This window comes from Rhodamnia argentea, chromosome 7 (genome assembly GCF_020921035.1).
Source record: "Rhodamnia argentea isolate NSW1041297 chromosome 7, ASM2092103v1, whole genome shotgun sequence".
Lineage (NCBI taxonomy): Eukaryota > Viridiplantae > Streptophyta > Magnoliopsida > Myrtales > Myrtaceae > Rhodamnia > Rhodamnia argentea.
The window spans coordinates 21747996-21771981 of record NC_063156.1 but is presented as its reverse complement, the minus strand read 5'-3'; the positions used below and the strand labels follow the sequence as shown (position 1 = coordinate 21771981).

Below are 23986 nucleotides of genomic sequence, written 5' to 3'. Positions count from 1 at the left end.
AGAGAGTTCTATGTGATAGATTCCGATCAAATGAGACTAGTTCACAGGTTAGTCTACTTATGCATATTCATGTCTTGGAAACAAGCTCTTCTCCATCAGTTTCATAGCAGTTTTGTCCAGCATAAAGTCAAACTTGTGATGGAGCCGATGAGAAGCAATTCTGCGTACAAAGACGCAGAAAATGAAATATAGTGGAACATCACAACTCATGGGAGAGAAGAGAATAGCTTTATTGCTTTTTCAGTAGACCTCCACAGCTGAATATTCATCATTTGGTCTATAACACTAAAAGAAGAGAGAGATAGTTATTCTTACTTCTTATAAGCAAATAGGCCTGCATCATGCTAAATACACACTAGAAATCAGTTGACTAAGTGCAGATCGATGATACAGCATATGGTCAACCAGAGTGATGCGAGTTACACGGATGGGAAATACTTGTTTAGGTTGAAGGGCAGTGAGTAGAATTCTCCACTTCTTGTATCGCCTTCGAATGACTTGAACTTGTCCCACCACTCCTTGCCCCTGTCTTTTCTGATTGCATCATCCTTCTTATGCAATGTATTATCCAGGAAATACGCCAAACAGCCCGCAATAAATGGTTCCGAAGACAGAGGAACATTGATCATGTCATTGAACTTGTAAAGTTGAGAAAACAACAGAACTTTAGTCAAAAGAGTCGTCATCCTACGATTTAAAACCGCATGCATGATTATACAAAACGTAGAGAAACATGTAAAAAAGGAGTTTGTGCATACCCATCTTGCTCCAGTGTGAACTGGACCATAACCATTGATTGCAGTGTATTCGTTGAAGTACTGCGGCACGGACAATCCGATGAAGACAGAGGAACCTAATATGAACTTGGTCCGAAAGCTATTTAGATTGCAGAACTGAAGCAAGCTCAGGCCGACAGACCCTGCACATTCAGAGCAGATGGTCGAAACAAAAAAAGAAGACTAATCAAATAACATAAGAGATTACATGCTTGTCATATCGTCGAACTGAAAAACTCACCCACGTATGCAAAGAAAATACAATAAAGAGCAGCAACAATGGGTGCGGGGATGGAAGCAAAAACTGCTCCAAATTTACCTGCACAAACATGGAAATGTAGTTGTTTGTTAAACAGCATAAGTTCCTAACTTCCTATTAAAGGAAAAGACTTGCTTTGTTTTGCTTTGTAACATACCCAGAACAGAGAAGAAGATCATAAATCCGGCTGCTATCTGCACAACCCTTCTACTGCCGACAAGCGTCACAGCCAAGAGGCCGGCATTTTCTCTACATTAAGCAGAAGAGTTTTGTGTTATGTTCTCTTCCTCGTCTTGTTTGTATGCCATCGAGAAATTTTTATCACAGTGAAGTTCTTACACCGATACAGAGGAACCATTTACTGTCCCAAACACGCCAGATAACAGGATGCCAAAACCCTGGAAAGGATGTGAAAAATCGATTAGCATGTAATAATGCCAGAATAAAGTAGTCATCAAAAGAATCTGATCTGTACAACACCCCTGTGCAGAATGAAATTCTTATTGTCATATAAGCTTGGTGTAGTCTTCATATTTCTTTTTCTTTTTTTTTCAGGTCTGTGTCTTGGATCTGCACAGGGTTGTTGTACAGATCCCAAATGGCAAAAAGATTGGAGACTCCATTCTCTTGAAAATCTAGCATTGTGCGGTAAAGATGAGCCTTTGAGGCAACATGTCCCTATTCCCAGATCAGATGCAGAAACTTGAAATGTCCCTATTCCAAATTATCAAATTCTGTAGAATTTCACATGAATACATGCAAAAAGAGCTCAAAGTACAGTAAGGAAATCGGACGCCAACAATGCAATAAAGGGATCGTCTCCAGTCCTTGAGAGATTCTAAACTATGCATTTGCAAATCCATGTTATGCAGCAATTCCATACCTGCCAGCCAACACCACGACTGAGAACGGATGGTGGTAAAGGAGTCGCACTTGCATATCTTGAAACTGCCATGAATGCGCCAGTAGACTGTGCAGAGCCATGCATATATTTCATTTGCTTATCACAACAATTGAAACGTTTAAGTTCAAGAGAAACCAGCAGTCCAAATACGTACCTCCACGAGAGCAACAAAAGAAGCCATCATCATTGCGAAGGCTTCGCCAGCATCGAAGGAAGGTGCTCCCCATTGAAAAGGATACGGAACTCTTATCCTACCGGCCCAAATTTCAGTCAGGATAGTAAACTTGAAATATAACTAGATAATGATCTTTTATCAGGTCCTATTTTCTTTTCAAACTTCTGTAGCAATGACCATATTTAGGTGAGTGGCAAAAGAAAAAAAAGAATATTTCACAAAAAAAAAAATGTCAGTCAACTTCTTAATGTATCATACACGTTATCTATCGAAGATAATTTTTATGAGTTGAACTTGATGCCATAGCATGTCCGCAACAGATGAAGTCCTCACAAATCTCTTATTGATGAACCAGGATGATTATCAGTAAGTAGGAACGAAATAGTTTAGAGCATCTCAAGGTCCTTCCAACTTGTCAATGTCAGTAATTTCATTAGCGTTACATCCGGTGGGCTCGATAAAATGAAAAGACGAGAGGAAACTGACCATGGAGCAGCGTCTATGAGTCCAGAACGATCTGTGCGGCAGCTTAATTGCGTCTTTGGTGCAGCATGGTTGTAAGCCCCACCAACAGTTAGTAGATGAGCGTAAATCCACACAACTACCACCGAGAATATGACAGAAAATCGGTCGAACACATGTTTTCCTGAGTGTATAACCTGAGGCATATACTGCAAAGCAAAATTTTACAACACTACTTCAGCTCTGTGAAGATCGCTCTCTCAACCCATGTACCGTAAAAACTGTAAGGAACTATTGGAAATTGAAGGTATAAATCTTGGCTCGAACATTTGAACATGTCTTTCAAAGGACAAACCTGGGAAATGAATACTAAAACTATGAGCTCTGGAAGCCCAATCTCCACGCACTTGGCGACCTGAAAATACAAAGCTCATGAATGACCATGTGAAGAACATACCGTCTATAAGCATGCACGACTCGCACATAGCAAGAAAGAATACGTACCCCAGGAAAACCCAACTCATATAGCCCAAATCCTACTAGAGCCACCAATGGGACAGTTGAAAGTGGGGTCAAGAACCTGAAAAATGAAGAGAGCAACCGTTGTTTTCTAGACTACAATGGGAAGGTACTCATGGTCCTCCAATTACTACTCCTGATCGTGCAAACTAATGCAGCAGCGAATGCATTTCAGGAATCGTCTTCGCTCAGATAGACTACAGCAGAGATTACTTCCATTCGAATTATGGTGCTAGAACTGCATGAGATTTTGTAGCTTAGAAAGAGGGAGAGAGCATACCTTGTAACATTCCGCCAGAGGCCACTGAATCCTAGGACAATCTGAAGAATGGAAGCAACAATAAGAGATCCCTGGATTGCCCTCATAATCCTCTTGAATCTCTGAATACATCGTTAACAGGATCACATTGTCATATCAAAAAAATCGAACGATAATGCTGACCAGTGCACCGAAATGATAAGCAACTTAAAGCACAAGCACCATAACGAAAGAAGATATGTTCAGATGGCAATACATCAACAGGGTCTGAATCATCACTGAATCGACCAGCGAGGATAATGGAGATTGTAGTTGGAACAAAGGTATAAGACCCTCCAATAACTGCAGGCAATCGAGTCCCAAACAAAGATTGCTGCAATGTGTTTATACCAGCCACGAAAAGTAATGTCTGGATCACCTCCGCCTTCTCCTCCTATTAAATAGTGAGATCAACCACATGTTCGAGGATTATCTTGAGACAAAGTGGCAAATTTTAGCCGTTATGCTCTCAAAATGTTGCAACTCCTTACATTTCTACCTCCCATTTGCGGGACAAGAGCAGTCGGTATGAGCACAGTTGTACCAAGCATAACAAGAAAATGTTGGAAGCCAAGGAGAATAGCTTCAGCTGCATACATTCCAAACAATTTACACAATTAATTCAGCGCCTCTTCTAGAACAGAATTCAAGTTATATAAAGTTGGTACTAACTACTAACAAAAGAAGAGACATTAAATACCAATATAACAGATGAGAATGGAAGTACACAAATAACAGCAAAGTACGACGACAGCACTTCTGCAAATCAGACTTCCATACCACCACAAATTCGTCAATCAACAGAAAAACCGGTTTTCCCGCCTAATTATGAAAAAAATGACTGGAGAAACAGGGGCTTCTTTCCAATAAAAGTGACTCACTTGGCAAAAGCGGACATAGACCAGATAATTCGAGAAACTCATAATCTATAAACATGTGATGGAATTCAGTTACGTGAAATTATCATTACATTTGTAAAAATTACCATCACCCGTGAAAGTGATATCATCTCACGGGCTTGTAGAAGCAGGAAATCGTGTGCAAAGTAACACAACATAATTATGAACACGTAACTTCGTGGACGTGTTCATAATTATTCTGATGCATTATGTTGAAGTTGTTGTCCCACATTGCTTAAGAATGGGTCTTATGTGCTCTTTATATTCATGTAATCTCCTTCCACCTATCAGCTTAAGCTTTTGGGTTGGACTTTCTAACACATTATAAGGAATCACATGAACCATACTTAGGAAAACTGGCAGAACTGGCCAGGAGCAGTGAGAGCTTGAAAATGAGCTCCAGGAACAAATGGAAGAGCAATAGCATAATCAGTGAAGGAAAGAGCTACTCACGCCATGGAGGAGGACTTGTGATGCAGTATGAAACATTGGGCAGTTGATCCTTTGGCGGGTGTGGTGGTGGCTCATCAGGTTTTGCAGCCATTTCTTCTCCTCCTCCTCTACCCTATTGCAACTCTCTCTCTCTCTCTCTCTCTCTCTCTCTCTCTCTTTGTGACTCTGTTCTTGAAAGAACCAAGAACACACCCAGCCCAGATATCAAGTAGCACACGGCAATGCACGATAGAAAATGGACAAGCCCCAAGATTATTACAAAAGACTGAAACACTAGGATCAACCCGTCTGAAAAAAAACAAGAAAAGAGGGTGAAAGGGAGGAATAAAGAGAGTGTAGGAGGATAAGAGGTTCGAAAGCGAAGGTGAATCTCTAAAAGGGTCGGGAACATGGACCAAAAAGATGGGAATCACTGGCCGGAAAAAGCTCCAAGTTAAAAAAAAGCTGGAGAGCTCAAAAGCGGCTCCCTTCACTCGCCCACCATTGGGAAGCTAGATCAAGAAGCGTTAAAGCTCAAAGCTTTACTCGAGAAACCGAGCAGCTGAAGACGTGAATGCGCCTGAAGAACCGTTGAATGTGTGAGAAACGTGAAGATGGGTGGTGGTAGAAACCAGAGCAAGAAGGAAGCATGGAGCCAAGACGACTATTCAAGAACAGTTTCATGCTAGACTGTCAAACAGCTTTCTCGCTTTTCTTATATCAAAACCATCCGAAACTTTTTTTCATCCAAGTTAAAAATGAATTTTCATTTTAACAAGAAAGTCAAGAACTAAATTATAAAAACAACGAATAATAAGTCCACGAAGTTCGTTAGAAAAAAAAACACATAGTACAGATAGCTCAAATCAATAAATGAACACAGACATTATTGACTAGCCAACAGTATCAGGTTTCCGTTGGTTATAATATAAAGAGTTGATACCATGAAAAAATACAAATTAATATACATATGATAAATTTATTTTAAATTATCTCGGATTGGTATATCTTTGACATATTTGCCCTTCGTTAGTTTTGCTGAGTTAGATGGGTGTACCAATTTAGATTTTTACCTTTTATTTGTTACACGTGTACTGATCCCGAGGTTTTTTTTTTTATAATGTTACCCAAATTTAATAGAAATCAACCGAATATAAATTTGTCATAAAATCATAATTTTTATTAGGAACAGAAAGAGTAAATAGGGGGAACTCTAAAATTTGTCCGATTCTGGATTACTTTTTCTCTCTTTCTTTTTTTTTTTTTTTTAATTTTCCCTGTCAATTTCTCCAATGCCCTTGAACTTGAAGACATCTGTCAAGATCATACCGGTGAAGGGGCGTCGACAAGATTTGCTCCCTTGACTAGTTACCCACCTAACCTTTAAATTATTGTGGTCTGGTCTTGTTTTCATATGAAGGTGCGTGAGAAGGCAAGAAATTGAGAATTGACAGTTGAGGTGGGGGGTGAAAAGGAAATGGAGTTGTCGCTTTCGTTTTGGGCGCTCAGCGACTTCGAGTCAATAATCTCTTCTCCTCTCCTCCATCGGTAGGAGGACCGCACAAAGTCACCAAATTCTCTGTCTAGCCTTTCTTTTGGCGCTTCTTTGATGCTCTGATGGGATCTCACATGCTGGCAAAGTACACATCTCTCTCTCTCTCTCTCTCTCTCTCTCTCTCTCTCTCTCTCTTCTTTCTTTTGTTTATTTTGGTCGAATCTATTGCCTTTCTTGGTTCGGAGGATATTCAACTTTTTCTTTTTTTTTTGCCCTAATAAACTCCGAACTTTAGATCCAATATCAGCTCTATCCTAAAGTTTTTTTTTTTGCACCCCATACTTTAGTTTTAGGGTATGTTTGGTAACGTTTCTGTTCAAAAAAAGCGATTCTTATTAGAATCGACTTTTTTTCTATTTCCTAGATGAGTTTTAGAGGAACAGGACGCGTTTGGTAGCTGCGTAAAATTTCTGTTCCCAAATAGAAATGCCTTCGATAATCGCACAAAATTTATGTTCTGAAAAATAATTTCTCTTCCTAATTTGTCATTTAAATCAAATAATTATATAATCACATTTGATGACTTTACTCAGATCCCACAGTTGTGATCCTATTACACCATGACATTTTTTTGGCCAAAACAGGGATGCTTCAAATTTATTTCTTGAAAGAATAATACGCCAAAATTATTATTTTTCCATGCTTTTCTTGAGGCTTTGCATATGCCGAGGATGAAAGAGGTGACTTTAATTATCTTTTATTGCTAAGAATTTCATCTTTGCCACATAGGTGGCTCATTTTTACCCTTGGACACCATGTGGATTGTTACTAATGCAGTATGGTACTCCGGCAACGAATCAAGTAGGGCTTAGAAAAAATTGGAAGGCAAAATCATGAAAAACAGAATTGGCCAATTAAATGGACCCATTTCCTACTTTTTAAGATTTTTTTGTAATTTTAGAGATTTTTCGGAATGATCTGCCCACTAGGGGAAAAATCATCATTTGGGAGAAATCGAAAGAAAAATTATCAAAAATAGGATTGGCCAGTTGAAATGACCCATCTCCTAATTTTTGAGATTTTTTTGGAATTTTTTCTGATTTTTTAAATAATTTTTATGAATTTTCCATTTTTGGAATTTTTTAATCATTTTATTTTTTATTTTTATTACTTTTTGAAAATTTTATTAAAAAAAAGTTATCCAGATCGGGTCGAGTTGACCCAGCCCTTGCCTCACGGGGGCTGACCAAAGTGAGATAAGGCTATTGTTGCCTTTTTTATTCTCACAAATGTTCTTTTTTTAAGGATCAACTTTTTTTTTTTTTGTTCTTATTTTTAGTCCAAAAGTGTTCACAGGAGCAAAATTAGAATCATAACCATTTGCGTTATCAAACATGTTTTTTATTCTTTTTTATTCCGGGGAACATAATCAAATGAATAGAAATGTTATCAAATAGGGCCTTAGTCTCAATTTTGGCCCCGAACTTTTCCTTGTCTAAAAAAAAAGTCTCTAACAATATGTCCAGTCTTAAATTTAACATAGACTCTTTGTTTAAAAAAGAATTACCAACTTTCATCTAGGCTCAAAATTACCTCTAATAACCCTCCGTCTAAAAATCGCCATTAGTGGTTTGGTGTGGTAATTTCACGTAGGTAAAAAATCTACATCAGCAAGGTGATGTAGAAAATTAACTCCAAAATAAAACCATTTTACGATACGAAAATCAGGGAATTTAGAAAGGATTAAACGATTATTTCTGAATAAAGGGATAATGGGGGTAGATTTGAAATTAAATTTAAATTTAAATTTTAGGGCATATTTGGGCCCCAACTTAAAGTTGGAATTTTTTTAGACAAAAAAAAATTCAAGATAGATTTGGACTGGACTTAAAGTTAGGATTTTTTTTAGATAAAATTACATTTATTACAAAATTGAGACTTAATGGGAAAAAGGCCATTTTATGGATAATCAACTTCAACCCTAACAATTGAAAAAAAAAAAAAAAACTTCAATCCGTTTATGGGGAGATGGGAGGAACTGAATAATTTGTAGAAGATTGGACATGATCAGCCCCTGCTTCAACAGCTTCCAATAATGACAGAACCTAGTGCCGCTCTTAGCACCTCCAGGGCGCGGCTAGGAGTAGACACGCTTCGCAATGGTAAACATTTTGCATCGTCTTTGCGGACATTATTGACAGGAAATCAAAACAAATTCAAGAGTTGTTTTAGAGGATTTTCATTATAAGTGGAAGTATTTTTCTTTCTATAATTGAAAGACCCTCTCTCTTTTAAGAGTTAATGCCAAGAAAAGCTTTAAACTAAGTATATCTATGATGAATTTACTTCGAAGTAATTTTTTGACCATATCATTAAAAATCTCAAATTGGTACACATGTAACAAATTTACCTCAAATTAATTTTTCGATCACTAAAAATCTCAAATTGATACATATAAGATAAATTTACCCCGTGTTAAATTTTAGGATTAATACTATGAAAAACCCTAAACTGGTATATCTGTGATAAATTTCCCCCAAACTATTTTTTTGACTATAAAAAACCCAAATTGGTACGCCTATGACAAATTTACCCCAAACTATTTTTTTTTACCACAAAAAATCTTAAACTAGTATATCTGTGATAAATTTACCGTAAACTAATTCTTTTGATCACGAAATATCCCAAACCGGTACACATGTGACAAATTTTCCCCCGTTAAATTGATTTAATATCACAAAAAATTGCAAATTAATAAACGTGTGACAAACGGAGGGTCAAAACCTATACTGGTATATCCATCAATTGTCATGTGTCACCAAATCAACAATTTAACAGTTAAATTTAATGAAAATTAACGGAAGGTAAATTTGTCACGGGTGTACCGGTTTATGGTAAATTTGTCACGGGTGTAACGGTTTGAGATTTTTTGTGGTAAAAAAACTAGTTTGGGGTAAATTTATTGTAGGTGTACCAGTTTTGGATTTTCCGTGATTGTCAAATTGCTGTGTTGGTTGACACGTAGTGGTTGACGAGTGTACCAATTTGAGATTTGTATCCTCTATTTGTCTGCAAAAGGACACTATAAGTGCCAATATTTGTGTACGGCGCTCACTTTAGTACTAATATTTTTTTTTGGATCACTTAAGTATCATTTTTTTAAAATGGTTATTTCGATCTCAACTCTAGTGAGTTTCGCCAAAAAATCTGACGTGACATCTACGTGACTCACTAGAGCTTCTAAGTCAGCAAAAAAAATAAATTAAAAATCCACATAATATTAAAAAAAACTTAAAACTAAACTAAAAAAAATGGCAGTAGTTGCAACAACAAAGGCTCACAACCCTCACCGCCACCCCACCATCGCCGGTAATGGTCGACGAGTGATGGGGGATGGCCGAGGGGGGTTGCCGAGGCCTCACCGGGGTCGGCGAGGCCTGGTTGTGGCCGGGCTCGCAAATCCACGGCAAGGCCAATCTCGCCTAGCGACCGCCAAGCCTTGCCGAGCCGTCGCTTAGCAAGGCCGGCCATGCCCAGCCATGACGAGGCCTCATTTTGTGGGGGGGCACTAGGGGCCAGCGACCCCCTCGGTCATTCCCCACCCTAGCCAACAATGGCCAGCGATAGTAGCGCGGTAGCGATTGTGAGGGCTCGCAACCCTCGTCGCTGCAACTTCTGCTTCTTGTTTTTTATTAAGTTATTTTTCTATTTGATTTTGATTTTTTAAATAAATTAACTATTTTTAAGTTGAACAGTCCACGTGGACGCCACATGGCACATGGACTCCAAGTGGATGCCACGTGGGTTGATTTTTTTTAAAATAATTGTCACGTAATATTAAAAAATTATGTAAAAATGCCAAGTGTATTGTTTCACCGGAATTGCTTGTTATCATTTTTTTGCCGGAATTGGCGCTTAAGTTATCATTCTTTTCTCCAATTTGGCACTTAAGTGATTCAAGAAAAAAATATTGACACTAAAGTGAGCGCCATATACAAATATTGATACTCCGGGTATTCTTTTACCTCCGTTTGTCACAAGTGTACCGGTTTGTAGTTATTCATAGTATTACCCCAATTTAACAGACACTAACGGAAGGTAAATTTGTCATCATTGTACCAATTTAAGATTTTTTATGATAAAAAAATAGTTTATGGTAAATTTATCATATTTGTACCAGTTTGGGATTTTTCGCGGTACTAAATTTTTTTCAATGTGTATTAGACCTCTGGAGCAATTTTTTTGTACAAAAATATCGAATATTAAAAGAAACGTATGGTCTTTCCATGGAATCTATGATTTTCAAGACCAAGGAAAAAAATGGAATGTCCGATTTTGATATAATTTTTTTTTTTTTTTGTATAGATAGGTTCATCACGGAACCGATGAATCTTAAAATGTACTTAGTTTGTTTCATTTTTTTTTTGTCCGAACGAAAACCTTTATTTCATATGATAAAAGGATTACATAACTCCAAGATAAATATCTGAATCCGACAAAATAAGTAAAACAAGAAAATCTAAAAAGTGAATCAATTTGCTTGCTAAGACCGGCTCATTCCCCAGAGACGAATCTGTTACAGCATCAAAACTTATATGGTGGCCAATCACCAAATCTCGCATCATCACCAATGATGAGCAAACGTCGAGAAATTTCCCTTCAATAACTATGGTTTTGCCAAAAGGTGGTGCGCATCTAGATTCAGCGTCCCTAGCACCATCATTTTATAGAAACCATAACAACATCCAAAGGTTGAAGGAACACGGAAAACGTTTTGTAAATTTCAGATATATCTCTAGATCGGGATAGAAGAACACCCAAATCCAGATCTAGCTCTAGATTAGGAAAGAAGGGCTACAAAATAAATAGAAGTTGATCATGAAATCACTTTCGGATAAATCGATCGCTAAAGACAGCAGCAAACGAACCTCAAGGATTTGTGGAGCGCTCAACTATCTAGTACAAGTCCCTAAAGCCAGAGCAAGCGGATTCTTCCGAGACACTCGCGCTTCAATCTTCAGAACTCAATTCCTAAGAAAAATGTCAATCGGGAGTTTGTTTCATATTGGTTCAACATGAAATGCGAACCACGATGAAACGGATTTATAGAAAAGAAAATCCTCGTTTTTCATATTGTGACTGTATAGGAACCAATAATAAACCACAACATCCTATCAAAGTACTTTTCATCCTAGATTTGCCGTCGGGAATGGCGGGAGGACCGCCGAGTTATTTGAATTTGCCCCAACCTATCCCGACAAGGTTTAGTCACATCTAAAACTTAGGGAAAAGAACCAAAAAAAAAAAATCCTAAACATAGTGTATTTGTATCGATTCAGTCATAAACCTTTTAATTTGACTAATTTAATCCTAAACATTTTTACTTTGCAACCAATTTAGTTCATCCGTTCAATTTAGATCGAAAATTATTGCATTGATGTTAGTCGTCCTACGTGACATAAGCGGCCCTGACATAGACATTGTTAATATTTTTTTGATAATTTTTATTTCCTTTTTTTCTTCCTCTTTGCTTTTTGTTGGTGGCTGGCGAGGCCGAGCCTTGCCTAAGCCAAGGCGGCCTTGCTAGGCGGCGCCCGGGCGAGGGCGAGGCTCGACGAGCCTCATCCCGGCCTAGGCAAGTTCAGCGACGCGATGTTGAACCTTGCCTTGCCCGAGCGATGCCCAGCAAGGTTGCTCCGGCCTGGGCGAAGGTTGGCGGGGGCCTCGTCGACACTTGCACTCACTTGTCACCAGCAAAAAGAAAAGGGAAGAAAAACGAGTAGGAAAAATTACAAACAAAATTATATTAAAAACGTCCATGTTAGTACCGGTCGTGCCACATAAGATGACTGACATTTATGTCGATAATTTCCAATCAAATTTGATCGGATAAACTGAATTGGTACCAATGCAATAAGTTTACGACCTTATTGGTAGTAAATCACAACATTATGTAAAAGTACTTGTCGATCGAGATTTGTCACGAGGAATGGTGAGAGGACCGGTGAGTTATTTAAATTTTCCCTGGCCTATTTCAACAAGGCTTAGCCACACCTCAAACTTATGAAATAATATTACAAAATCAAAATGTACACTGAAAATTAGGGGTGAGCGGTTCCAGGTTACGGGTAGGTTCCACTTGGAACTTGGAACCTACCTACTAATACAGGTTCCTTAATTTTCGGAACTCAGAACCTATCATGCATACCCTGGAACCTGAAACCTACCCTCTCACAGGTTCTAAGGTGCCAGCGAACCCGCCAATTTCCTTCAACACAAACTCGACCTTGACATCTTTCTAACCCATAAACACGAATTCCATCATTCTCACAATAAGCCAATCATCCTAATCACAAATCATGATGTGATGAAACAAACACAAATTGCCAATTGAAAAACCACATGCATATAACTTATCTCGAGCCTCCCTTCTGATGGCACGAGACTCGAAATTTAACGACACGAAAGTAAACGAAACAACAAATTAATATAATTAGATTACATCAAATATCATTTTTGTTACTCTCTAGAGTACCTTCGAAGTTCAAATCCTTGATGGCTCGAGAAAGGGAGAGGGTTAGCAAGTTTTCTCCTTCCGCAAGGGCTTGAAATTGGTCATGGTCGCAGATTTATGCAGATTCCTTGAGCTCGCCTTTCGATTTTCAGAAGTAAATCGAGATGGTTTATTCTTTTTTTCTTTTTATTGAACCATCCTTTAGCAAAATCGTTGCAAAGGAGCTCATCACTTGTGCCTTCACATGGTCGGCCGCAATGATAGTCAGTAAGAAATTAAGAAACAGAGGAGCCTTGGGAGACGATGATAGCCAAGGAAGCAAGAGTTTGAGATTTGAAAACCAAACATGCTGAGTTGAGAGGAAAAAGTGAACTAAGATACGACGATAGATGAAAATAGAAACTAGAAAACTGAAACTAGGGTTTAGAACTTTAGACACTCGGGTTCCGGTTCCGGGTCCAGTTCCGGTTTGGTTCCATCAAGAATCGGAACTTGCGGTTCCTAAAAATGTGGAATCGGGAACCGGATCCTAGTTTACCGGAACCTGGAACCAAATCGGAATCGCTGATTCGATTCTCCGGTTCTCGGTTCTACCCTGGAACCATGCTCACCCCTACAAAAAATTAAAATAGGAAATGGAAAAAATCAAATCGAAAGAAGAAAATAAAGAAATATAGATTGGAGGAAGGCACCTCCCGAAAGCTTTCTCGGTATAAGCGACACTTACGGACATACGAACCGTATGGTACATTGCCTCTATAAGAACACAATATTCATGCATTTCAAAGTGTTCTTTAATCATGAACTCAAAGAGTCAATCTTATAGTATGATAGAGAAGAAGAAGAGAGTTATAGACATGAATTTGTTAGTATTATTTTAAGCCTTAATTTGATCTTTTTAAGACCCAACAAAGCAAACGAGGGAATAGTTGCCCAAGAAACCTAAACATTTTGCATTTGTGTCAATTCATTCCTAAACATTTCAATTGTGCTGATTTAATCATAAACATCTTGCATTTATGCCAATTGAGTCAATCTGATCAATTTTGATCGGAAATTGTTGACGTGGACATCGGTCGTTCTATATGGCATGGCAATACTAATGTGGATATTTTAAATATTTTTTAGTAATTTTTTGTTTTTTTTACTTTGTTTTGATTTTGGACAGAGAGTCGGCAAGGGTCGGCGGCCAAAGTGAGGGTTGCGACGCCCTCACCGAGATTTGGGCCGGGCGAGGGTCACCGGCCCTCTGTCCAAAAAATATATATATTAAAAATAAAAAAATAATATTTAAAAATATCCACATCAGCAATTTCCTATCAAAGTTGGCCGAATAGACTCGACTAACACAAATCCAAAAGATTTAGACTAAATTGGCACAATTGAAAGGTTTAGGAAAAAATCCAAAAAAGGGCCCGAAGTCCTCTTATTTTCTCAAATAAAGGTCTCAAGTAAACTTTGTTTCAAATGAGGGTCCAAAATGATATATTATATTTCAATTAAGGGCCTGAAGTGGCCATAGTGTTTCAAAAAACGGTCCGGCTCGAAGGACTTTTTCGTTATTTTACATTTTAATTTTTTTCTCCATTTTTTCCTTTTTTCTGACTTTTAAAAATTTTAAAAAAAGAAAAAAAAAAAGTCATTTCGAATACAGATTTGTTACTCTCTTCGCCCTCCCATGGGGAAGATACCGACGGAAATTTAATGATTTACTTGCGAAATCTCAAAATCGCAGCAGATTAGTGAATCCTCCCGCCGTCGACCTCCGCCGTACGTCTCCGATAATTAACTCTAACCCCTCTCCACCCCGATAGATTGTCCCCCCACTCGCCATTCCAAAACCCCTGCCGCATACCTCGTCGCGATCTCATGCCACCGGGAGCAAGGCAAGCGATGAGTGCTCCGATCATGCCCTACAACGACGGCGAGTGCGGCTCGACGTCGATCAGCCAGACGATGAACGGCTCGCACGAGTTCACGATGAGCGGCTACTCGTTGGCCAAGGGGATAGGGGCTGGGAAGTTCATCTCTAGCGATGTCTTCAAGATCAGGGGCTATGACTAGGCCATCTACTTCTTCCCCGACAGCAAGAACCCAGAGGACAGCAAGATGTATGTGTCGGCCTTTATCACCTTGGCCAACGACGGCTCCGACGTCAGGGCGCTCTTCTAGCTAACGCTTGTCGGCCAGATCTGGTGAGGGCACTAGTCACCACCCACCGGCGAGGCCGCTGCTGCCCTCGCCGGTGGGTGGCCACTGGTGAGCTAGGGCAGAAATAAAAAGGAAAAAAGTTCAAAAAAATGAAATGACTAAAATACCCTTGCTCAGGCCCTTCTTTAAAATAAAAAGGGCATTTTAGGCCTTTATCCGAAACGACGTCCACTTCGAGTCCTTATCTGAAAAATTGAGGACACTTTGGGCCCTTAAACGAAATTTTCCCAAAGGTTTATGATGGAATTGACACAAATATAAAATGTTTATGACTTTTCAAATGCCTTTTCCCGCAAACGAGTGTGTTAAATTTGAAGAGCCGAAATTCTTTAAATAAAATTCAAATGTCGCATCTCCCCAGAAAATTCACGAGTAAATTTCCGGGCGTTGTACCTTTTGGGACAAAATGGTTCGCCGCACCATTTCATGCGACGGGGACATCGTTTCGCTTTCACAATCAACTGAAGATCCAATTTTTCTCCACCTCCGATATTATGTTTATATGATATAAAAATCACTAAATATTATTAGTAAATATCATCATACATACTTACATATATGCATCAAAATCTAGCCTCAACTCAAACTTGAAATCACTTCTGTAAACGTTGGTGTGTATGACAATATTTCTAAAGTAGAATTTCTCCTCCAAAAATGCTTTAGAACAAAAATCAGTTTAATAACGCAACTTCTAGAGTAAAAATCCGTTTAGCCATGCAACTTCATTTTTTTACTTCTTGAGTATTTTTTTCCTCCGAAAGTAGTTTTGGAGCTACTTGAAGAAGTATAAAAAATCAACTTCTACTCAAAAGTAGAAAAAACTTATGCTTAAAAGCAGAAGTAAAATAAATCAATTTCTAGCTAGAAATTGATTTATAGAGTGAAAGTGTTGCCATGCATGCCCTTGGACATAAGAAAACTATGAAACCGACCCGATACCCATTATAAATCCGGACTAGTCCCGACACAAATATCCATATGTAATTTAGCATATGATGTAAAAATAATATGGTTAATCGGGTTCGGGTTTGGGTTCTAGGGTACTCATGGAATTAACTTTTCAAACTTATTCTAAACTCTACGAGGCTTACTGATAGGGCCTCAAACATATCTCAAAATCCAAAAGTCAAGCAAAAAATAAATGATCTAAAAAATATTTTTCTAAAAATGATTGATGGCATCCCTCAAATTAGTTACCAAATGAAAAGTACTCTTGTTACCAACAACAATGTATGTTTAATATTTTCATAGACCATAAAAAAAATTTCGCTCATTTGTTTTTGTAAGCAATCATTTCCGGAAAAAATTATTTTTAAATAATTCATTTTCTGCGAAACAAATGAAGCCAAAAGTTAAAAAAAATTCAAAAGCAATCGCTTCCATAATTGTCAAACCTACTTGTCGTATTGACACGCACCATACATACATACATACATACATACATACATACATACATACATACATACATACATACATACATACATATGATGTACCAAAAATTGATAAAAAAAAACATATAATTTGCTATTATTATAACAATAAAAATAATGATGTAGCCAAATAGATGCGAAAATCACATGGTTCATTTTTCTATCATGTCATCGCTATCATGGTAATACAAGAAATCAAGTGAATCTAGAATAGTTTATAATTTCATAATTTAAGATTTAAATTAATACCGAGAAATATAAGCAAGATTTTCAAAGTTATTTGAAGCGGGATATTTTCAAAATTTTCTATAAAATATTAAGATAACCTTTTCGTACTTTAAGGGAAATACTAAAATATATATATATATATATTCTTTCAGAACCTGAAACAAATGAATGGATCCTTGTTAATATTCCCATGGGCTTTAAGTAACCAGCTCAGTCAGAAGGCCCAATTAAAGCCCAGTTGGTATCATCCTCCCTTTCTCTCCCCTTATTATTATTATTATTGGTCAGATCTCTCCCCTTATTTTGATCGAGTAATTTTTTTTTTCCATTAAGGTCATTAAATATGAATTTCACAATCACCAGACAAATTAAGGCCGCCTGACAACACTTCTCGAGCAAAACTCCATTCGGTAACGCAACTTCGGAGCGAGAAATTCGTTTGATTATGCAATCTCATTTTTCTATTTCTAGAGCTTTTTTTTTTCCCCCAAAAATAATTTTGGAGCCACTTAAAGGAATAAAAAAAAATTACTTTTCTCCAGAAGTAAACAAATTAACTTCCCCTCAGAAGCAAAAAAACCAACTTCTGACTAGAAGTTGATTTATAGAGCAGAAGTGTTGCCATGCATGCCCGGGTACTATTAATACTTTTACGGATATTCAACAAGTGCTTTGTCAAAAACTAGTGAATGGGACAAAGTGGCGGACGCCGAGCTTTAATTTGAATACCGCTAGCTAATTACTTTAACAAAATGTCACTTATAGACAAGATGAATGGATATTGTATGCAAAAATATAATATTAATTTAACATCGAAAATATAGTGGCTAGGAGAGACAATAACCACTGCGAGCCCTTTTGATCCTCCATTCAATGGACATGTAGTTAACTTTTACAATGGTATGCCCTCGTCATGTGACCGTGCAACATGATAATACGACTCAAACACGATATAGAGTTAATGGGTCGAAATTTACATTAATCACGCTCGTGTTGTAACAAACATGACATGTTCAAGTTCAGCCCGTGTAACCCAAATTTGACCCGTTTGAGTAAACAGGTCACGTAAACTTTATCGGTGGCCAAATATATATTGACCTCTCTAATTTAAATTAGCTTTGTTTTTCTATATTTCTTTACTAGTAATGTTGAGAAAGTCAAAATTATAAATTTTTAAGCAAAACTCAAAAAGACATTCATGATTTAGATGATTCTTTCTTTGAATATTTTGCTTGTGTGAATTAATTATATCCTTTTGACCAAAAATAATAATAATGATTGTATCCTACTAGACACATCAATTTCATAAAAAAGATTTGCTTGTTTGTTTAGGATAGGTTATAAGTTAGATTTCTTTTTGCATTCCTATCAAATTTTAAAATCTTATCCAAATTTCTAAAAGTGTTATGAACAATATGCAAGTAAATCTATGCTTCAACATTTGTATAATGTGAACGCTTCATGCATATACAATTTAAGAAATGGTCCAGTGCGTTCGCCACTGTATTCCGATCAAGCAAAGAACGGAAAGTAAAAATCCATTAAAAGTTAAGTTCACTTGCTACTGCTAGCCCTCGCTGGTCCATAACTATTGCTTAACAAAATTATTCAAATCGTCACGTCATCTCTAAGAGAGTGACCAAATTCGACAAGTGTAAATTGAATGAGTTCATTTGAGAGGCGTCCGTGTCGACATTTTGGATTCACGCTAATTTAGTCCCAAAATTTTCAATTATGTCAATTTAGTCCTAAAAGTTTTGCATTGATGCCAATTCAGTCTTAAACCTTTCAATCGTGTCAATTTTGTCCCGAACCTTTTGCATTAGTGCCAATTTAGTCATAAACCTTTCAATTATCCCAATTTAGTCATGAACGTTGTGTATTGGTGTCAATTCAGTCATAAACTTTTCAATAACACCAATTTAGTCCTAAACCTTTTTGCATTTGTGCCAATTTAGTTTTAAATCTTTTAATTGTGACAATTTAGTCTTAAACATTTTGCATTTGTGTCAATTGAGTCTATTTAACCAATTTTGGTTGGAAATCGCCGATGTGAATGCCGATTGTCTTACGTGGCAAGGTCAACACCGACATGGACAATTTTTTAAAATTTCTTAAATATCAATTTTTTTTTTATTTTTTAGTAATTTTTTTGGTTTTTTTCTATGTTTTTACTTTGTTTTGTTTTTGGACGGAGGGCCGGTGACCTCGCCAACATTGGGCGAGGGTCATGAGGGGTTGCCCAGGTCTGGCGATGGTCACCGCCCCTATATCCCAAAACAAAAGAAAATAAAAAAAACCAAAAATTTTATTAAAAATAAAAAAATTATATTTAAAAATTTCCACATTAACGCCGACCTTACCATATAGGACAATCGACGTCCATATTAGCGATTTTCGATTAAAATTGGCCGGATGGACTCAATTGACACAAACACAAAAGGTGCGGAACTAAATTGTTACAAATGAAAGGTTTATGATTGAATTGACATTAATGCAAAAATTTTATGATTAAATTAGCATAATTGAAAGGTTTATGATTGAATTGGCACAAATGCAAAAGGTTTAGGACTGAATTGACACAATTGAAAGGTTTAGGACTGAATTGACATAAATGCAAAAAGTTTAGGACTAAATTGATACAATCAAACGATTTAAGGCCGAATTGATACAAATGCAAAAAGTGTGGAACTTTTTGGACACTTTTCCCTAGTCTAACTATTACTTAACAAAACTATTCAAAATGTCACGTCATCTCTAATAGAGTTGAATGGGTTCATTTGAGAGGCGTTCGGATTGTCTTTTTTTATACAATTTAATAGACGAATCATTTTCAAATTGACATATTTCTACATTAACGCGACATGGACACGATCTAGACATGAGTTGCTACCCAATAAGTTAGCATTTTCTTTTGAGATAATGACACAAGTGGTTCTCATACTTTAGCCTAATATGCACACGAAATTTTTAATTTACTCAATATTGTCCCCGAGTTTTAGATCAATGTGCAATGTTATCCCTAAATTTTTAATTTTTTTGAAAGTGGTTCAAACTAGTCCCTAAATTTATGAGATTTTTCAATATTATCCTTACAATAATTTTAGTTCAACGACATTATTAAATATTTTCATATAATTTATGGATCAGTTTGAACATGTACCAAAAATTCAAAAACCCGAACAAATTAAAAATTTAGGATCGATATTGCACATTAAGTTTAATTTTAGGATCGTGAGGCCACAAATCATTATATGATTGTCGTTTTTCTTTTCAATTGAATGCAGCCACTAAGGAAGATATTCGTGGCGTGGCTCCAAAACCTCTCCAAGATTAGGCCGCTCTCCTCTCCCGATTTAGGTTTAAGTCAAGATTTGAGGGTTTTACTCTCCCATACTAGATTTAGATATATATTTGAGAGTTTTCCAAATGTATTTGATTTGTGCTTTCTTGACATATTAATATTGGTATCTATGCAAAGTAATGGTGATGAGGGAATTGAATTTAGACGCACTGCAAATAGAGTGATGGATCTTGATGTGTGCTTATTACCGATTCTAGTGATTGGTAGCCAAAGTTTCATGATAATAGATTTACTCTAGAGAGATGAGAGCGTGCTTCTAGTTGTAGACAATGATTTATTATTTTTTATTTAGCTTTTATTTTGTTTAGCAGTTGTTTAGAATTAGCTAGATTGAAAAGTAATAACTATTAAGTGTTATTATGGTATATGATCTTCCTTAAAAAAAAAAAAAGTAATTGTACTTTTCGTGTGGACAAAAAAAAAAAAAAGAAGGGAAAATGTCGAAAAAGCCTGGCAAGAGTTCCGACTCCCATTCGATTTCTTCCTTGTTCACGCTGCGACTTCGGATCAATCGCATCCTTCTCTTAATTCCCCTTCGTCTTCTTCACTCCTTTTTCTGTTGATCACCGATGGATCGCGAACTTGCAGAGCGAAGCTCGAATCGATTGCGTACCCCGCTTAACGCAAAGAAACCGCTTCGATCCGATCGTGCTCGAGCCAATCGCGGACTTCAACACCGTCCATGCCGCGATCTCGATTCTGTACGTTGCGATCCTCTCTTCTACTTTGCTTTGCGTGTTGAAGCCATTCGATGCCTTCTTTTGCTAATTTTTCCAAGACCTCGCTCAGCGATGTTTGTCGCCGCTTATATCTGGGAATTCCCGGGATCATCTCTCTCCGTCGCCACGTTTCCTTGTGTCGCTAGGTTTTGATGGATGCCGGAAAGGTGTATTTAGCTGAAGAAATCGATGCTTGTACGACGAAAAGTTGTATTTTTTACCTACGTAGATACATAAAATTCCCAACTATTCGAGCGGTCCTTTAACCAACATTCAAGTTATCAGCGGTTGTAGAATTAAAGATTGTCGGGCTCTCTAGTCCGGACTCTGACTCATGGTTGTATTAAGATGACAGTTGCTTTTTTATGGTTAAGAAAATGTTAGGAAGTGCCAACCTGTGTAGCAGACTTATTTATCAGTGTTATCATGGAAGTTTCGGGGAATGTCGGGTTTATACCATAGCTACTCGACCCGGCAGGACAATGACCGTTTGGACTCGTAGGATGTCCCTGTGCTGCTCATTTCTTTTTTCAAAGAAAAATTCTGCCACATATGCTTTTCGTTGGAGCTTCTCCTATAAACTTGCAGTAGATGAGTTGTTTGTTCTGTTGGGAGCTCTGATCAGATATGTTGGTTAAGCAGATGCAGTAGCTTGTATGTTTCCACTCATTGTGATGTCTAGATATTCACAGCTTGCACACAAGTGAGAACCTGTGAATGTCGTTTTCACTGTAGATCGAGCCCTATAAGGTAGGATCCGTTCTAGTTCGACCTTTGTCTGGAATTGACTCATGGATGATTCCTGTAACTTAATTTTACAGGGAATCTGCTCTTACCAATGAAACTGAAAACCGCTTCTTTTGCTGGATGTGGCTTCGGAGGAGGTGGGAAAGCAGGTTGGCTGAACCTGAGTCATGGCACAATCTTCATATTTTAGTGCCATGTTCTTCTCGAGGAGACAATCATTCGGACGACTCAGCAACGCCAGCTTATGTTTGCTTGAACTTTTGAGTAAGTGACTGCTGATCGAATCGATCTTTTAATCTGATGTGCAACTTCCTACACAAACATAACCAATAGATTTCCAGCTCCAGAAGTGCTCTTGGGAGACAGCGCGTCAAATCACTTAGTTAATTCAAGAGTTCCATTCTTTGAGGTGCTTATCCAATTGAACTGGATTTGGAAACAACGAAAAGAGCCAAACGGTATCATTCCATTCCACCTTGTTGGGCTCCCATTTTCGTCTAGTTTTTGACTCAAAATTCACTGATATGCTTTATGGCAGCTTCTTTATATTCCTATATCTTGCTGGCAAATCATTGCCTAGAGAATTTTTTGTTTCCTCACCTTTGAGAACATTTTTTTGCTGAACCAATTTTCAGAACTCAACTGAAGATGTAGATATGTTGCACCAGGACATTACTTTTTGAAGAGCAACTACAAACCCAATGACTTCTTTAGGATGATTTATACTCGAGTGCTTGTATTCATAGTTCAAACTTTGATCTATTGTCACAATGGTCAATTGGTGATGCTCTGCATAAAATCAATGTGATGGATGGAAGTTGAAGTAGGTTGGAGCTGGTTACTGGTGAACAGCTGACAGCTTATGCCCTTTAAGAGTTCATAGTGAGATCTGGTTATTCCACACACACCCATACTGTTTTATTCCACGTCCTTAAAACAGTTGCTTTGGTTTTTTCCTTTTCTATAAACCTATTCATCTGGTTATTCCGGTCAGGGGCTCTTTTTTATTGCCTCGGGGGCTGGTGAATGCAAGACGATATTGTCTTTATGATGCTCGGTCCGTTTGCGATCTGCAGGAGTTTTAATTGAAGACTTGAAGTTGGGTTCTGGGCAGGGGATGATGTCTGAGGACTGAAAGTGACCGCAGTTTTCATTTTCCAACTCGCATTTCAGTTGGTTCACCGCGCAGCTACTCAAGTCTCATCAAGTCGTTATCGAATTAGAAGCCCGTCTTGAAACTCCAGACTCGTGCAGCACAAGGAAAATTTGATTCCTCATCAAATGGAGCTCAACCTTGCAAGTCATTCTAACCGGAAGCGTTGTTGCGAGAGAAAAAGTTTTCCCAGTTCCGTTTTGCGGTGAAAGAAGAATGATAGGTAGAGATGGAGACACTCTCATTAAAAACACTCAAGTGTGTCAACGTCTCAATAATTCCCCGTCGCAGCAAATCACCCACACAGGAGGTGATGATGTTAACGTGCGTGATTTAACCCCGTCCCATCCCATCCCGTCCCATCCCATCTCACCACTACCCACATTGGAAATCTCCATTGGCTCGACTTTTGGACAAAAGGGTCATATCCCGCGGGCGTGAATTTGACATCCTCCTCAAAGAGCAACATCGTCAGTTGTGTTGGTCGTTTGCCAGAGAGAAAGCAGAATCATACTTTTTCGTCATCTGGGAAAAAGAAAAGGTTTTTTTTTTTTTTTCCTTGTTGTTGAAAAGTACACCTGAATCTTTCTTCACTGAAACCCAAGGGCCGCTTCTGAGGATGCTTACTCGAGCATGACCGCTCCCTGAAATCAATTTCTCTGCATCCTTTTTCCTTTCTCCTCTTTTCTGTTCCTCCTCTCTGCTGTAAAACAGAGTGCATTTATGTTGGAGAACCACCACGATTGTCTTAGTTCGGGTGATGCATGTTGGGACAACTTGGGACAACCTTAACTGTCCTCCTTCATTACTTTTTCTTTTCTTTTGTTCTTTCAAAGTGCCGTACCTCACAACCTTTTGACCATCGTACCCCCGGCCCCAACTGCTGCTCCTCCATCCATCTAACCCCACCTCCACTCACCCCAATCGATGCTTGCGAATTCGTGATGCTGCCACCACCACCGCCGCACGTTTACACCAACTAAAATTGAAGTTGGTTGTCCCTCAAGGAGCTTGGAGTATGAACGAGCGGCCTTTGATTAGATCCGGAAAAGATTAAACTTGGCCTGCAGGAAACAAGCTATGGCAAGAGTTGAGATATCACTTTATCTGTATCGAAGGCTGCATTTGTACCGCTGTAAATAGTTTGAAATGTATATTAAGGATTGCCAGAAAACACCAAGTAGGTGCTGTACATCACATAATCACTGCACGTGATGGGCGGGCATCGGATATAGTTTTGCCCTCTATGCGCGCGTCGTTAGAGACGGTCAGTATGAATTCAAACCGTTCTAATGATAACCCTAGATAGATGGATATACATGGAATAAGTCGGTAAAAGAGGCCTACGGCGCTGGCCGAGTATCATATCCTCGTCCCTAGATGTTCAGTACGCATGTACAG

General features: G+C 38.0%; 2 protein-coding genes across 5 annotated transcripts; one reads left to right on the top strand and one right to left on the bottom strand.

The window, feature by feature from the left end:
• Positions 1-211: 211 nt before the first annotated feature.
• Positions 212-6412, bottom strand: LOC115734695 (nucleobase-ascorbate transporter 6-like). 4 transcript variants are annotated; one of them, XM_048281848.1, is made up of 15 exons: positions 6371-6412; positions 4746-4900; positions 3885-3982; positions 3611-3787; positions 3376-3476; positions 3081-3156; positions 2932-2991; positions 2601-2785; positions 2094-2190; positions 1919-2005; positions 1375-1433; positions 1193-1284; positions 1018-1095; positions 759-919; positions 212-638 (listed from the first exon to the last, which is right to left on the bottom strand). In XM_048281848.1, exons 2-15 carry the CDS (start codon positions 4834-4836, stop codon positions 420-422), a joined length of 1581 nt encoding a protein of 526 aa, XP_048137805.1. In that variant the 5' UTR covers positions 4837-4900; positions 6371-6412; the 3' UTR covers positions 212-419. The 4 variants fall into 4 exon arrangements, with proteins under 4 accessions (XP_048137805.1, XP_030521453.1, XP_030521454.1 ...); XM_030665593.2 differs by lacking the exon at positions 6371-6412 and adding an exon at positions 5227-5429 and having other exon boundaries at positions 4746-5033; XM_030665594.2 differs by lacking the exon at positions 6371-6412 and adding an exon at positions 5271-5421 and having other exon boundaries at positions 4746-5033.
• A 14115-nt stretch (positions 6413-20527) lies between these two features.
• LOC115734854 lies at positions 20528-22838 on the top strand. The gene is made up of 4 exons (XM_030665816.2): positions 20528-20667; positions 21507-21602; positions 21741-21890; positions 22509-22838. The coding sequence occupies exons 1-4, from the start codon at positions 20649-20651 to the stop codon at positions 22565-22567; spliced, it is 324 nt and encodes a 107-aa protein (XP_030521676.1). The 5' UTR covers positions 20528-20648; the 3' UTR covers positions 22568-22838.
• The last annotated feature ends 1148 nt before the right edge of the window (positions 22839-23986 follow it).